The sequence below is a fragment of the Theropithecus gelada genome, chromosome 13 (assembly GCF_003255815.1).
Source record: "Theropithecus gelada isolate Dixy chromosome 13, Tgel_1.0, whole genome shotgun sequence".
In the NCBI taxonomy this organism is placed as follows: domain Eukaryota; kingdom Metazoa; phylum Chordata; class Mammalia; order Primates; family Cercopithecidae; genus Theropithecus; species Theropithecus gelada.
The window spans coordinates 10,774,013-10,791,344 of NC_037681.1; the positions used below are offsets into that span (position 1 = coordinate 10,774,013).

The 17,332-nt window shown below is 43.5% G+C and overlaps 1 protein-coding gene across 4 annotated transcripts in view; it reads left to right on the forward strand.

Moving 5' to 3' along the window:
• The window catches only part of UXS1 (UDP-glucuronate decarboxylase 1), a 95,163-nt gene that overhangs the window by 41,896 nt on the left and 35,935 nt on the right, over positions 1–17,332 (forward strand). For 3 of the 4 annotated variants that reach the window (XM_025353809.1, XM_025353808.1, XM_025353810.1), the window contains 2 exons: positions 6,681–6,861; positions 16,276–16,380. In XM_025353809.1, the coding sequence (XP_025209594.1) occupies positions 6,681–6,861; positions 16,276–16,380 (286 nt within the window). Of the gene's footprint in view, positions 1–6,680; positions 6,862–13,172; positions 13,872–16,275; positions 16,381–17,332 lie in introns of those variants that run through there. The other variant, XM_025353811.1, reaches the window with a different exon arrangement.

The window sequence follows — 17,332 nt, forward strand, 5'->3', positions numbered from 1 at the left end:
AAATGATTTATATATGACCTTGATGTTGAAATGACTAGTACACAGGTTGGTTTGTTCTTTTACCCATCACCTAGGCTGTAGGACTTTGCATCCCTAAAATATTATTGTCACTCCTGAATTGATATTAGACTATTGCCCCATATAATCTCTCTATTCTTCTGGAAGTTACATAAAGTCTCTTACCTTTTTGAGATGGCTTACATAACTCGCTGTGAGCAGACTCTGAAGTCTGTTAATACTTGTATGTCCCTCTTTTGAGGTTATTTCTATTGCCTCAAAAAGGCATATGCATTTGAGCATGAATTTGGAAATACATTAGTGTCTCAAGTAGCATAGACAAGTTAATTTTTCTAATGTTTTGTTGCCGTGTTGTCAGACTGATCACAAATCTGGTAGTCTACTCTTCTTAGTTTGTTTTGTGCCGCTGTAACAGGTTACCACAGACTGGGTAATTTATCAGTAGAAATGTGTTGGCTTATGGTTTGGAGGCTGGCAAGTCCAATATCAAGGGGTGTTCTTGCTGCATCATCCCGTGGCAGAAGGGCAGAGAGTGGGTGAGAGAGACAAAGGGGACCCAACTCATCCTTTTACACATAACCCACTGCCACGATAGTGACATAAATTCATTCATGAGGGTGGGGCCCTCATAACCTAATAACTTCTCATCAGGCCTCACCTCCCAATACTGTTGCATTGGGAATTAAGTTTCCAGTGCATGCTTTTGGGGGCACACATTCAAACCCATAGCATTCTGGCTGTGGTCTCTAGAATTTATGTCCTTTTCACATGCAAAACGTATTTATTTCATCCCAGTAGCCCAGCATTTTAACTTGTTCCAGCACCAATTCGAGAGTCCAAAGTCTCATCTAAACATCATTTGGGTAAAATTCAAGGCATGATTCATCTGAAGGCAAATTCCCCTTCAACTGTGAGCCTGTGAAATCAAAAGAAGTTATCTACTTGTAAAATACAATGGTGGAACAGGCATGGGGTAAACATGCCCATTCCAAAAGAGAGAAATAGGAAAGAACAGGGTAACTGGTCCCAAGTAAGTCCAAAACCCAACAGGGCAAACAAGATTCAATCGTAATGCTCCGGATCATCTTTCTTGACTCCATGGCCTGAGTCCTGGGTACACTGGGGTAGGGGTTGGACCTCCAAGGCCTCTGGGAGCCCCAGCCTTGTGGCTTTGTTGGTCTCAGTCCACCTGGCAGCTCTCATGAGTTGGAGTTCTGTGCCTGTAACTTCCTCAGGCTGGTGTTACATGCTGGTGGCTTTACAGTTCTGGAGTCTTGGTGGCAGCTGTATTACTGCAGTGAGTCTCTGCCTACCCCCGCCCCGGCCCCCCACCACCTCCCACCCCGCCCCAGGCTATTTGTGACATCCTTTGAAATCTAGATGGAAGAAGCCATGTTCTCATGGCTCTTGCATTCTGCACACTTGCAGAATTAGAGCACCACATGGACCCCGCCACCGTTTACAGCCTGTATCTTCCAAAGTGGTAGCTTGAGCTGTGCCTGGACTGGCAGGAGCCACAGCTGTGCTGGTTGAGGAGTGTTAAGGGGAGCAGAGACTTGTGGCAGCACAGGGCAATGAATGCTGACCTTGAGCACCTCTCTGGAAACGCTGGCCTCAAGGTCCCAGCCTACCTGGAGGATTTCTGAAATGCCTTCAGGGTCGTTCTCCCGTTGTGTTAACGGACAGAACCTGGCTTCCTTCTAGCCATGCTAATCTGTGTATCAAAGAGTCAGTTGTCTGCACTCTCCCACACTTTTTCGTTCTTTATATGGCAAAGCTGGGGATTAAAAAAAATTTTTTTTGTTCTCTTTCCCTTTTAGTTATACAATCTGTCTTTAAACCATTTTTTATTTTACTCTGTGTAGTTAAAAGAAGTCATGCAATTCTTTTAATATTTTGCCAGAAATTTCTTCCACCAGATATCCTAGCTCATGGCTTGTAAATTTTGCCTTCAAAAAGCCAGAGGACACAGACACATTTCAGCCAAGTTCTTTGCCACTTTGTAACAAGGATAGCCTTTACTCCAGTTTCCACTGATACGTTCATCATTTCCATCTGAGACCTCATCAGAATGGCCTTCACTGTCCATATTTCCAGCTATTCTGATCACAACCATATTATAAGTAATCTCTAAGAAGTTCCAGACTTCCCCCACGGCTCTTCTCTTCTGAGCCCTCACCACTGTCTCTTTAACCCTCCATTCACAGAAGTCTAGGCTTTTTCTACCATGCACCTCCAGATTCTTCCAGCCTCTACTCATTACCTAGTTCCCAAGCTTTTTCCACATTTTCGGGTGTTTGCATAAGCAACCATCCCACTTCCCTGGTACCCATTTTCTGTCCTAATCCTTTTTGTGCTGCTATGACAGAGTACCTAAGACTGGGTAATTTATAACAGAAATTTATTGGCTCATGGTTCTGGAGGCTGGGGAGTCCAAGAACAAGGGGTTGTGATCTGGTGAGGGTCTTCTTGCTATGTCATCACATAGTGGATGGGTAAAGAGAGGGCAAGAGAGAGACCAAAGGGACTTAACTCATGCTTCTATGCGGAACACGCTTCCACGATAACAAACTCACTCCTCTGATAATGGCATTAATCCATTTACTTCACCTCATGGCCTAATCACCCCACCTTTTAACACTGTTACACTGGGGATTAAATTACCAAAACCTGCTTTTGGTGGACACATTAAAAGCACAGCGGCACTGATACATGAATGCTGCAAAATCTTGCCATGAATTTTATTATGTACACGTGCAATGATCTTCCTGTCGATGCTGAGTATTGTAGAATTTCTTTTGCTTTACACATCACCACAGCAAACAGACTTAGTTTTTTCCCCCTCACCTGCCATTTCATAGGTTAGGCGCATTTCCGAGGCATTTGGCCTGTGAGTCTGGTATATTGTTGCTATAACTTGAAGCCTTTTCAGCAAATTGATAAGCCTTTGAACAACTTCAACAGAAAGAGAAGGCTTGCTTTGAAATGCATTTTTTGATTTTTTGCTAATTTGCTAAGCATCACGAGTTTGAATGCTGACCTTGAGCTACACCATTTTAGCTGCCTATTGGCACCCACAAGAGCGAGCCAGAAAGCACACTGAGACAAACCCCTATACTAGAAAGCCATGCAAAGCCGTGTAAGTTCTAATCCATATCATTGTAAGAGGTCTTACTTCTTTTCTCCTATTCTCTTTTGGGTATTAGCTCCTTGTTACTCAAAGAGTATCCTTGGGTTTGGTGATTAGTGTTCCTGATGGAGCTTTGTAAGTGCTAAGCTTTCACCAAATTTGTTTCTATTTGAAACACTTGCCTAGTGGGCTAACATTGATTAGGATAAAAAATTGCATAACCATCCAGCTATGTTATATAAATCTTAAGTATTTTAGGTAGAAGGAAATTACTTCAGAAAAAAAAAAATTCCCATGCGTTTTAGTCAAGCCAAGGTGCTTCCAACAATTTTATGTCAGTACTAAGACTAGTGAGATGTTGGAGATGATCACATATAGTTTAATATGCTGCATCTCTGATATCTCAGAACCGTCTGCCAGGTATTTTGGGCACAGAAATGATGTTAGAATGCCACTGAACATTTTGTTTTCAGAAATATTTGCATATAGAGAAACAGTTACATTAAAAGGGGTTAAATTTCTTTTTAAAAGTTGCAAATTTTTAACTGTAAAAATCATGGAAAACTTGGAAAAATGCAGTAACATGAAGATAAAATGAAATCTCATCCTGTGAGTTAAGCTGTAGTGGTGAGTCAACTTTGAATTTCAATTATTTTTCTGGAAAATCCTTTTTCATAGTCATTGTTCAAGTATAGCAGTAGAATGTGGGAACTCTTAAGATGAAACACAAACCAGACAAATTGACAGGCAATAGAGAGCATGTATTTAGAAAGAGTGTAGCTTTCGTCTATCCCAGCTAGTGATCTCTGAGGATTTTAGTCAAAGACATAACTTCTCTGGGTGTCAGTTTCTTATCTTGAAGGCAAAGAGGATTTGGAAAATGTTGCTGTTGGTAAAGCCAAGTGAAAGCTATCAAACATGAGGATGCCTGGTCTCACCCATCCTGTCTTAACCATTTTATTCACATTTCATCAGAGCATATGTAATATCTATGTGGTGGTTAAGGGATGGTTATTCTTGAGGTTGGCCTTGTTAATTGAAAAACCAAACTCTAAAATATTTTAGAGGTTTATTATGAGCCAGTATGAGTAACTGCAGCCCCAGAAAACACAAAACCAAGAAGTCTTGAGTAAGTGTGCCCGAGGCAGGCGGATTACAATATATACATTTTAGGGAGGCAGAAGTTACAAGGAGGTATAAATCAATATATAGGGGCTTTACATTGGTCTGGCCCAAAAAGACAGGCTATTTTGAAGTGGGAGCTCGTAGGTATAGGTGGGTTAGGAGATTATGTAATTTATTTTATTTTATTTTATTTATTTATTTTGAGACAGGGTCTCTCTCTGTCACCCTGGCTGGAGTGCAATGGCACAATTGCCGCTCACTGCAGCCTTGACCTCGCTGGCTCAGAGATTTTTTACTTTGTAATTGGTTAAAGGCATAAATCTTTGTGTAAAACTTTGGAGTCAGCAGAAAGGAATCTAAGTTGTGACAAGGAAGTCTGTTCACCAATACACTGGGTCAGAGTGACCTGGAGGGATGTGACTTAGCTCCTGTCTGGCACGACCCTAGGTCCTGTTTATGATCTCTGTTTTAACATTAACGTTGGTCAGTTATGTCTAAACTCCAAAAGATAAAGTATAGTGAGGCATGTCCAATCTCCTTTCACATCATGGCTGGGAACTCAGCTTTTCGGATTTCTCTGGGATTCCCTTTGGCCAAGAGGGAGTCCACTCAGTTGGGGGGACTTAGGATATTTATTTATTTATGAGACAGAGTCTCGCTCTGTCACCCAGGCTGGAGTGCAGTGGTGTAATCTCAACTCACTATAACCTCCACCTCCTAGGTTCAAGTGATTCTTCTGCTTCAGCCACCATAGTAGCTGGGATTATAGACGTGTGGCTAATTTTTGTATTTTTAGTAGAAACGGGGTTTCACCATGCTGCCCAGGCTAGTCTCAAACAGCTGGCCTCAAATGATCCACCCACCTTGGCTTCCCAAAGTGTTGGGATTACAGGCATGAGCCACTGCACCCAACCCAGATTTCATTTTTAGTTTATACCCTCCCCTTACTTCTCTGCCATTTTTGATCTTTTTCATCCAGGTGACTTATTTATTTATTTATTTATTTTGAGATGGAGCCTCGCTCTGTCACCCAGGCTGGAGTGCAGTGGTGCGATCCACTGCAACTTCCGCCTCCTGGGTTCAAGTGAGTCTCCTGCCTTAGCCTCCCAAGTAGCTGGGATTACAGGAGTGTGTCACCACGCCCAGCTAATTTTTTGTATTTTTAGTGGAGATGGGGTTTCACCATGTTGGCCCGACTGGTCTCAAACTCGTGATCTCAAGTGATCTGCCTGTCTCAGCCTCCCAAAGTGTGGGATTACAGGTGTGAGCTACCACTCTGGCCAAATCCAGATGGCTTTACTCTCTCACCCGTGGTGAATATTTCATCGTGTGTGAGATTTCATTTATTTTAAACAGGAGTTTCATGGAGAATTACATGTTTTAAAACCATAGACCTAGGAGTTTGTGTACTTTTATTTTAGGTAGAAAGGATTGCTGTCTTCCTATTAATTCTTTCAGTTTGAAACAGAAGGGTGAAATGAATGAGAATTTTGGTGAAGAGAAGGCAGAGTAGAGAACAGGATACAGCAGGCTAGAGAATCGAGTTGCGCGTGGCAAGTCTGTTTTCCGAGCCTGTTCTTTTCACTCCCACTGCCTATAACCTTCCCCCAGATGAAATTCCCTTTATCCTCCTCCAGTTATACCATTTAATTGGAATAAAATACCTGTGTTCAACTTAAAAGTATTTTTCAAGCGCAGTTGACTTTTCACCTTTGCAGGGGTCTAGGTTTTGTTATTACCGAGTTTCTGTCAAGACCCCTCACAGCTGCCTCATCGTGCTCTGTGGCTGGGAGTGGATACCACACTGTGTTCAAATCACCACTCAGAAATTAAACACACAGTGGACTTAGGCGTTTAGGACTTTAGTCTACAAACAGCATGTATTGCTTATTAATTTGTTCTTGTAAACAATTTAAAAGATACTTGTTTTTCATGCGGTTTTTGAATCTCACTTAAATATTAAGGTTTTTTTGTGGGTAGTTACCAAATCTCTGCATTTTGCTGATCGCTTTTTCTATAAAGTAATTTTTAAAGTTCTCAGCAGTAATATTAAAGCCATGTGAGCTATGCCCAGCATCCCGTTTGTTATAAAACAAGAACCTTTGACTAATGGGAAATTCTCTGTCAGCGAAGACATTTTGAAATTTGTAACTACGATTTTTCTGTATTCTTCCCAGAGCAGGATTTTGAAATTTTAGGCTGCTTAGGAGTTTAGAGAGAGTATGACCTCTTTGTTCTGCAGTGAGAGTCAAGGTGCTACCTTAAAACCTTTGCTGTCTCCCTTCCCCGCCTTGCTCCTGAGTTTTAAGTCGTGGCTACACCAGAGATGTCTCTCCGTGGAGCTGGTCCTCACTGTGTTCTCATGTGCTTTTTCTGGGAATGTTCCGCACACGCTGTCCGGATGCAGATAACCGGAGGCGCAGGGTTCGTGGGCTCCCATCTAACTGACAAACTCATGATGGACGGCCACGAGGTGACCGTGGTGGACAATTTCTTCACGGGCAGGAAGAGAAACGTGGAGCACTGGATCGGACATGAGAACTTCGAGCTGATTAACCACGACGTGGTAGAGCCCCTCTACATCGAGGGTGAGTGAAAACTGCACCTTGTTATTATTCAGAACTACGCAGGTGGCCTCGCCCGAGCTGCGGGATCCCTGAGGGTAAGCTGTCTGGCTCAGCACGTTGAAAGCTATGTTGGGTTTTATTTTTGAAACGTCTCAATGTGTATGAGGTGCTGTCCTAGTCTCTGTGGTAACGAGTGGTTGTAACAGTGTGAATAGCTGTCTTCTCTCCTACATGGCACCCCGGTCCTGAACTTTGTGGACCTGTTGAAGTAACTTTCCTGTAGTACACATCTGCTATGATCTGAATGTTGGTGTCCCCCCAGATTCATATGTTGGCATCCCAAGCCCCACAGTGGTGGTGTTAGGAGGTTAGGCCTTTGGAGGTGATCAGTTCATGGAGACAGAGCCCTCACAAATGGGATTAGTGGTTTTATAAAAGAGGCCTCAGAAAGCCCCCTTGGCCTTTCCACCGTGTGAGGACATGGCGAGAATATGCATATATGAACCAGGAAGCAGGTCCTCACCAGCACGCACTCTGCCAGTCCCTTGATCTTGCTAATTTGATAGAAAACCAGTGGTTCAATGTACATTTCTCCGGTTACTAAATATGCTTAGACTTTAACATGTTAATTCATCAGAGAAATACAAATGGTTGTTAGTCCATTTAAAAAATACTCTTTTAGTATGAGTTCTTTGTAATAGGAATGTTAACTGTTGGGCTTGTATTTAGCATTTTTCCCACAAAGGCAAAGTTTTTGCCTTTTCGTTTGATTGAAATTTTCTAACAGTGTCATCTGTTCATATCCCTTTTGCTGATTCTTGTGTTCTCTTTCTGCTCTAACCATTCCAGGGTTAGATGACTATTTAATCTAATATTTAGAAAGCAGCCATGGTGTTATTTTGTTGGTCGGTTTTTTGCTTCGTTTTTAAACATTTAATTATGTAAGCTGTTTGGGGTTTATTTTGGAGCGAAGCTGTAGTTTTTGTAAAGTGTAAGAGGCCATGTAGATTATAGCTCAGTGGGCTCACTTTCCTCTTGGACTTCCTCCTGGGATTGCTGTGGGGTTAACTGAGGTCATGCGTGTGACAGGGCCTGGCAGGCAGATTCTCACAGGTCCCTGCTAAGATGCCCCTTTCCATGGTTCAACCCAAGATGCTAGGTGGTGCTGTCACAGGACTTTGCTGATGGAATCATGGTTATGAGCCAGCTGGCTTTAAAATGAGGATGATCCTGGATTATCTGGGTGTGCCCCCACATAGTCACGTGGAGCATCAAAGGCAGTAACAGAGAATGGAAGAGTCAGGTAGAGAGACTGGATAGGAGAGACACCACGGGGAGACCAGGCAGAAGGGAAGCTGGAGAGGTTTGCAGTGTGCGAGGGACCTGACCTACCCTGGCTGGCTTTGAAGGAGCCGTGAGCCGGAGAGTGTTGCAGCCTCTGGAAGCTGAGACCAGCTGCCTGCTGAGAGCTTGTAAGGGGACCTCAGTCCTGCAGCCTCAGGGAACTGAATTTTGCCATCATCCTGAATCATCCTCTGAAGAAAGGAACACAGCCCTGCTGACACCTTGATTTCTGCCTGCGGGGAGGCAGAGCCAAGAACCAGCTGAGCCACACTGTGCCCGGTCCTGTAGACCTGTCAGATCAGATCGTGAGTGGATATTTTTTGAGCCTCTAAATTTGATTAGGCAGCAATAGAAAACTACTGTGAGGACTTAGCACAGCACTGGGCCCTCATTTCACTAAGTGCTGCCCAAATTATACCTTTTTTTTTTTTTTTGAGACAGAGTCTCGCTCTGTCACCCAGGCTGGAGTGCAGTCATTGAGGCGCCATCTCAGCTCACTGCAAGCTCTGCCTCCCGGGTTCACGCCATTCTCCTGCGTCAGCCTCCTGAGTAGCTGGGACTATAGGCGCCTGCCACCATGCCCGGCTAATTTTTTTGTATTTCTTAGTAGAGATGGGGTTTAACCGTGTTAGCCAGGATGGTCTCAATCTCCTGACCTTGTGATCCACCCGCCTGGGCCTCCCCTAAATGATACCTATCAATATTACTACTCTCTTCTCTTTTTTAGCACGTGGCAAGAAATATTTATTTTATGACATTGTTGTTCATATAATTTCAGTACTACTGAGAAGCCAGAACCTAATAAAAATGGTGTTTTAATAAGTAAATTATCTTCTTTAACTGCAAGCTTTGATACCATAGCTGCTCTAGGCCATTTCCACCAATTCTGTGACTGTGTGTAAGACACGCACACGAACATACACATACATGCAAACACACACACACACGCCCACACACTGAATGAAGTCATACAGTAAATGATTGCTGTTTTGTCCTTTGTTCGGAGTCTTGCATTCCCTCAGTTGGTATGTATGTTGGGAGAGCATAAGATAAGCTTCTCTGCCTCTGTAGTTTGAAGCCTGTTTTCCACTTTCTCCTTCAGCGGGTCCTCAGCCTTAGCATCAGGTCTTCTGTGCCCTTGATAATTTCCCGCTTGCTGCCCCCTCCATCTCTTCACTCTTTCTGCCCTCACAGTGCCCACTTCATCCAACAATGCCAAAATGTACCTTCCTTTGAAGCCCACATGAAACATTCTCCAAGATTGATCATATTCTGAGCCATAAAGGACACCTCAGCCAACCCGAAAGAACAGAGTCCTATAAAGTGTCCTCTCAGACCAGAGTGGAATTACACTGGAAATTAGTAATAGAAAGATACCTGGAAAATTACAAAAATATTTAGTGATGAAACAACAAACTTCTACATAACATATGGGACAAAGGAGAAATCTCAAGAGAGATTAAACATACTTTCAACTAAATGAAAGAATTAGGTTTCTTGTTTATATATTTGATAAAGAATGAGATGGAAGAGAGTCTGAAATATTTTTCTCTTTTCAAAAGAATCTTTTTTCCTCATGATGAAAATAATACATACGTGTTAAAGAAAATGTAGAAAGGTATTTTACAAAGCAAATAGAAAATTATTTTTAATCTTTCTATAAACTGTTGAGGAAGTTGGCTGGGTGCGGTGGCTCACACCTATAATCCCAGCACTTTGGGAGACCAAGGAGGGTGGATCACTTGAGCTCAGGAATTTGAGTCCAGCCTGGGCAACATGGTGAAACCCAGTCTCTACCAAAAATACAAAAAGTTAGCCGGGCGTGCTTGTGCATGCCTGTGGTCGCAGCTATTCAGGAGACTGAGGCATGAGAATCACTAGAACCCAGAATGCGGAGGTTGCAGTGAGCCAAGATAGTGCCGTTGCACTCCAGCCTGGGTGACAGAATAAGACCTCATCTCAAAAAAAAAAACAACAAAACAACAAAAAAACCGTTGAAGCTAACATCCAGTTGTTTTCCTAAATGTGATTTTTTTTTTTCAAATTAAAAGCATGCTTAATAGGTAATACGGTTATATGGTTCAATTATTTTAAAAAATAAATGGAAAAGATGGTTAGGCACAGTGGATCATGTCTGTAATCCCAGTACTTTGGGAGGCTGAGGCAGGCAGATCGCTTGAGTCTAGGAGTTCCAGACCAGCCTGGGCAACATGGCAAAATCCTGTCTCTACAAAAACTAGCCAGGCGTGGTGGCATGTACCTGTGGTCCCAGCTACCCAGGGGGCTGAGGTGGGAGGATTACTTGAGCCCGGGAAGTCGAGGCTGCAGTGAGCCATGACTGCACCACACTCCAGCCTGGGTGACAGAGGAAGACCCTGTCTCAAAAATAAATAAATAAATAAATAATAAACATAAAAATGGAAAAGATAAAACTATAAAGTCTTCCTCTTGCCAGTTCTCAGCTCTCCTCAGGAAACAGCTGTTGATCCTTTCTTTGTATTCATCTGCAGTGTTTGTATGTGACCCAACTAACACAAATAGGTATTTATAGTTCTCCCTTTTTATATAACCTATTATGTATTATCCTGAATCTTATTGTCTTCCACTTACTGTGTCCTGGTGATCTTTCATATATATCATATATAGAGACCTTTTTTGGCAGCTGCTTAGTGTTCTATTTTGTGACTATACTAGCTAGATCTCTTTACCAAGACACGGGTTTTTTTCCCCTCAACATTACTTGTTAGCAAGTTGCCTTCTTATGAATATATTGTAATTTTCTTAGTCCTGTGTTGTTGGATCTTTAGGTTGATTGCAGTTTGAGGCCATCATAAACCATGCTTCAGAAAGCCACACATCTGTGTCTCTGTCATCATTTTCATAGTACACTGGCTTTCCCAGGGTCCTGCTACAGAGCACCTGTGCTGCCCTGAAATACTGTCCCAATTTACTTTTCCACCATCTGCAAAAACAGTGATCTTGAGACCAGCGTTTCCATGGGAAACAGGAAAAGGCAGAAATGCGCATTGTGTCATGGGAAGACCAGTACTGGGAACTTGTAGTATCTCTGTTGAAGAGGTCCAGGAAAATAAAAGAAGGAAGTGTCCATAGCTAACCCTTAACTATATTCCAAGTGCTATTCTAATTGCTGTTTATGGTTGGCAGGTTTAATTATGTCAATACTTATGCGAAGTAGGCAGCTATTTTCCTCATTTTTTAGGTGAGGAAACCAAGACGTGGAGTCCTTTCCATTACCTGCCTTTTGCCTGGATGCTCAGTTCCTATGGAGGGCTGGGGGTGGGGGCACCAGGAGAGGGAAGACAGGAGAGCCAAGCCATTAACCCTGGGTGCCCACCCTAAAGAGGAGGGGTGGGAACAGTGTTTGCCAAGGGGATTGAGTCCATGTTTATGTAGACATTTAAAGCATGCAGCTCCGATTAGAATATTTTTGTTGAAGTATCATTTAGAAATTTTTTTCTCAGCTTTCAGTTTATATTGCAAATGTAAATAAAACTGCAGTGGCGGCTCTTAGAGATCTCCCTCTGTTTAATTTGGAGCTGTGGAGGCTTCCTGTGGAGCAGCCTAGGACACTGGAAATTCTTTCCCCTGCGGTGGCTTCACAGGGAAGGTGACCCCCTCGCTCAGAACAGCCGACAGCACTGGCGGGCAACCCCAGCTCCCGGCGGCTGAGCCGGTTTCTAGTGTGCGCAGCCTTTGCCCTAAGTAAATACATTTGACATGAAATGAAGGGAAAATCTTGCTGTTTTGCTTCTTTGTGCCGAGAGAAATTTGGTCTTTATACTTTGAGAAGTTCTGTATCTTCTTCATTCCTGTTTTCCATCCTAAATACTGTTTCTGGAGACGGAGACTAGGGCCATGCTGTGAGGCTTCACATTGCAGAGAGGAACATCTCATTGGGGAGTATTTCTGTAAAACCTCTGACTTGAGTGTAGGAAAAGAGAATTCGACTGTAAGTGTCTTTTATGATGGGAATTGAGTATATGCTAAATAATCACGTGAGTTCACAGAAAGAACTAACCCATTGTTTTGCATTTTAGTGTTTCCGTAGTCTTCAGTCTCATGGTACAAATCCTTAACTGGCCCTTGGCAGTTTCGTAGAGCGTGGGAGTGGCCCAGAATGAGGCTCGACGCAGACTATGTCACTAACTTAAGACAAAATTCAAAAGAAAATCAACCAAGGAGTGGAAGCTATAGTCAGTTTTTCTGTGGAAGAGGTTTTTTTGGTAGAAGAAAATACTTGATTTCTCCGATGTGTTCTGAACAGTGGTTTCAGGTTATTCCGAGCTGTTCTCTTCCTACGGTGATTTTTTTTCTTCCCTATTTATGTGTCATTTATGTGGGTTTTGGGCACAGTGAAATTCAACCTAAGACCCTATAGGGAGTTCATTCGTGGTTTGACTGGTTGGATTTTCCTGGTCAGAATTCACAGAAGGGCCGAGCAAGTCGCAGCCGTGCCCTTACCCAGCCTCTTCCCAACATAAAATTACCCTGCTTTCTGGTAGGAATGCTGCTGATCATTAATTGGAGCTCTTTTAGGCTCATTTCTTGAGACTTCTGTTTTTCCAGCTGAACTCCCAGCACATGGCTTTGTAAATGTGAAAGGTCGTGGCAGGGTCTCTGAGCGGTCTCTGGAACGGCTGTGTGGGCACCCGTGAATGGGCTGCCTTTCCGTCCTCCTTTGACTTCCTCTCCCCACCTCAGCTTGGATTTTGGAACATCAAGCTCATGCGTGGTGTACTCTGAACTGTACAGCTGACATGTTCCAAGGGCCTCTGTCCTGGGTTGTGAGGGTTAGCCTCACTGCTTCATTTACATTCTGCAGCCGGTTGTTACTAATGTTACTTCATGTTTACCTGGCACCCCTCATTGCTGGTTATTGTCCCTGTTCTGAATTTCCCCTCTTTTCTCCCCTTCAGAATTGCTCAGCAGACTACTTAACCAACAGACTCTGCTACAGTGCCCTTTTTAGGATAGGAACTGGAGTTACTGTTAACGTTACAGGAAGAACACATTCTCAGAGGAGAGCGGGTGGTGGGAAACTGATTTTCATAGAGTTTTCAGTTTCCTCTCAAATGGGAGGATGCAGCAGCGCCGCTGCTTAACTGAACATCTCGACAGTTTGACGGGGCAGCCCTCAGCCTTCCGGAGCAGCAGTGGGACTGACCTGTCCAATGAGGAAGAAACACCGAACCAGATGGACTGGCCTTTGGGGACGGAAAAACCCCAGTTTACGCTCAGTTCTTCTCTCAGCTAACTTTTGTGGAGCCCTGTTCCCAAATTGGCCCGGGCCAGAGCACCGTGGAAGGGTATTTGTTGTAAATGGAAGGTTTCCAGGCCCTCCTGGAAATCCTGAAGCGTGAGACCTGCGGTGAGCTCAGGAGTCTGCGTTTGTGGGTGCCTGACGGGGCCTCCCCTCCCTGCAGAGTCCACACTGGAGAGCATCAGGAGGGGAAAGGCCTGCGTCTTGTGCTTGGCAAGCTCATCATCTAGTGAGGAAGGCATGTGTGAATCTCGGGACAAGGCAGTGCTGAGCCGTTGTGGACTAGCGGTGCAGGCAAGGGGTTGTTTCTGACCAAGGGCAGTGAGAAGGTTTCCCACAGAGACGGACGTCTGGATTGAGCTTTGAAGAAGAAAGCCAGGACTGGAGCAGATGAGGAGGGAGGCGTGCGAGGCTAATGACAGTGGCTTTCTGTTTGATGTCGGGGCGGTTTCCTGTTCTCTCAAGGCACACTTCTTCCCTCTTAGCCTTTCAGGCAGTTTCCTGTCTTTCCTTGCATACCTTGTCACCCCGAGTAAAGATAGTGATGAATAATTTGTTGTGTTAGGTCACAGCCCATGCAGAGTTGTTTAGACTCTTTGAGGAACGTAGGGTGACCCTGTCTGTGTAAGCAGAAATGCCCGTGAGTGTGAGTCAGGTGGCAGCAGGTTCCAGGTCTCGCACACCTGAGCGGACTCTGTGGTGTCGTACTCAGCTCCGAAGGTCTGGCGAGGTTCTTTTTTTTTATTTTTATTTTTATTTTTAAATTTTATTTATTTCTTTTTTTGAGACAGTTTTGCTCTTGTTGCCCAGGCTGCAGTGCAATGGCGCCATCTTGGCTCACCGTAATCTCCACCTCCCAGGTTCAAATGATTCTCCTGCCTCACCTTCCTGAGTAGTTGGGATTACAGGTGCCTGCCATCACACCTAGCTATTTTTAAAAAATTTTTAGTAAAGACGGGTTTCCCCATGTTGACCAGGCTGGTTTTGAACTCCTGACTCAAGTGATCCACCCACCTCGGCCTCCCAAAGTGCTAGGATTACAAGCGTGAGCCCTCGTGCCCAGCCCTCATTTGGTTTTGAACTTGGCACAGTCCTGCTCCAAAGTGGCAGTGGGTATGAGGAGTCATCTTCAGAGGAGGCCGCCCAGTGCCTGTTTCCGGGGCTAATGGTCTGCTGCTTCTACCTGCAGCCCTGGAGCTTGGAAGCAGGTGTGCAGGAACTGACCCGATCTGTGCTGGACCTAGCTGGAAACTGCAAAAGATAGCTTGGCCTTAGAATTATGGGACTTTGTGAAAACTGATTTTTAAAAGGTATCTTGTTAAATTACAATTTGTATAATAGAATGTTAGTTCGTCTTTTATTTTTAGCAGTTTTTCAGCTCAGAATAACTTGTGGGGGTGGAAACAGCAGTCACGGGATTTCCTTTTACTTGGACAGATCCTTTCAGCGAACTTGCATCTTGACAGACCGTCAATAATTTTAAAGATTTTGGGTTTTGTTAGTTCTCTTTACAAAAAGATTATTCTTCCCATAAGCGTTGGTTCTATTTCTAAATGAACTCACTGGTTTTCAGACTTGACTTTCAAATGTTAAAATATATGTGTACACACACGTATATATGCGTGTATATATGTACATATGTGTATATATGCATGTATATGTGTATATATATGTGTATATGTGTGTGTGTGTATATGTATATATATGAAGGTCTAGAGTCTTCCAGCTTGCTTCAGGGTGTTGGGGACCCAGGCGTTACCTCACTGGGTGACTAGTGCACAGTCAGGATTGATTGAGAACCTCTAGACTGACCTGCTGCGGCTCAAAGGCTTGATCTTCAGCTCTTCCATTCCTAGCATTGGGAAAGGGAAGATAGCAGCAGTTACCTGGTCAGGAGGAGCCTGGAAGGCCCGGGCAGAGGGGCCCCTGCAGATATTCTTACACATCCATGTGCAAGGGAGAACTCATTTTGGCAGCAGAGCTTTCAGATCCCTGTTCCTCACTCTCCTGTGGATGGTGGATGTGTTTCCTCACCAGTGGCTGAAAGTAGAATGGCACGACATGGACTTTGTCTGAAAGGATGGCATTGCTCCTGTGTGTGTGTCTGTTGCTGCCATTCCACATGAGAGGCTGGTCCCCGAAGACTTCTCTGCTGTGTGCAGGTGTTACCTGACTTGGATTGGTGCTGGAGGGCTGTGGGTAGTGATGTTAAAGTGAATGCCTGTGCAGGAGGAGCAGGGGTTGTGTGGAATCTGAATTGCTTTGCCATTCATGGCTTTAAAACCCCGTCTCCCTCCCTCCCCATGGTCTCAGGGTCTGGTTTTATGTATACAGGATGCATAAAAACAGAGGAAAGTCTACTTTCTCCCATAGTTCTGTGTCTTTGGTTTTAAGTCATATTTGCGTCACAAACTAAAAAAAAAATTCATGCTTAATTCTGTGTCTGAAAAAAATCAGTCTTCCTTCTGATTTGAATGCTTTATCTGGGACAAATATTTCAGAAAACAATCAACTCAGTAATCGAATTGACTCTGGTTACACAAGAACAGACTCAAATAACTGACCCAGCACATGTTTTTGTTTCCAGATAATTAGACTTTCTATTTTTATTTAACATTTTTCTAATTACAAATGTAAATTAGTTTATATAAAGAATAAAATAATTTGATTTCGGTGAAAGATATACTAATACGTTTATTATACAGTGTATATCCTAGGAGGTCAGTGTTTTTTTAGCGTTTTTGTTTTTGTTTTTGTTTTTGTTTTTGTTTTTGTTTTTAAGTAATAGGCTTCTGTTTTGTCTCCTTTAGTTGACCAGATATACCATCTGGCATCTCCAGCCTCCCCTCCAAACTACATGTATAATCCTATCAAGACATTAAAGACCAATACGATTGGGACATTAAACATGTTGGGTAAGTTGCCATTTTCTTGTTTTTTGGCTCTTGCTGGGAATATTTTAGGCGATTATAAGCATAGGACATTGAATCTTCTACTAGAGTTTGATCTGAGTCCCTTATCGTCCCTAATTGCCCTGCCTGTGGTATTTGGCAGTTTTGCAGTGTTATTTCAGTGTGACTTTATTTGTCATCAGAATATGTCTTGGAGGAGATATTCTAACTTTTCATGCATCGTAGTAATTGGGCTGCAGCACCCTGGTGTAGATCCCCTGGGAGTGACCACAGGCGCTTCATGTGACTGACCACCCAGCCTTCCCCTCCTCCTCTCCTCTGAAACCAGTTGATGAATGCCAAGGATAAGTGGCATGCCTCATGCTGGAAAGAGGCAGTGGTGGCTCTCATCCCGAGGTTGGCTTGGCATGGCCTTACACACGGTTGTTTCAGTAGCACTCTTTGAAGGAATGGATGGAGACATCTGTATGGGATGTTATCAAGATGGAGTACCTGCCCTAGATTGGACTTCAGGGTTCGCATTCATGAAAGATGGAAGAGAGAGCATTGTTAAGGGTGGCCATATGTGTATATTCACAAATGACATGCCTTAGATTTATAGCTCTGGGTAATATGCACATATTAATGTTTAAAATTGGAGGCATGCTTAAATTTGGCACAGGTTTTTTCTAAAAACTCTCGGGGTTTTGATTATTTGCAAAGTGGAAGAAAGGAACCGCTTTTTAAAATGGCAAGTAAATGATGGATTTAAGTGTAGGAACATTTAATACAGGTTCCGCAAATAGACTTGGGAAATACAGCACTAAATTTTGATTTGAACAAAACATGGAGTCAAGGTAGTGAAAGGACAGCCAGAGATTGGTTTATCTCTTAGATGCAATATTTTAGGAGGTGGTACTAGTCAAGGTTCTACAGAAGAACAGAACCAGTAGGATGTGTAGAGATTTAGAGAAAG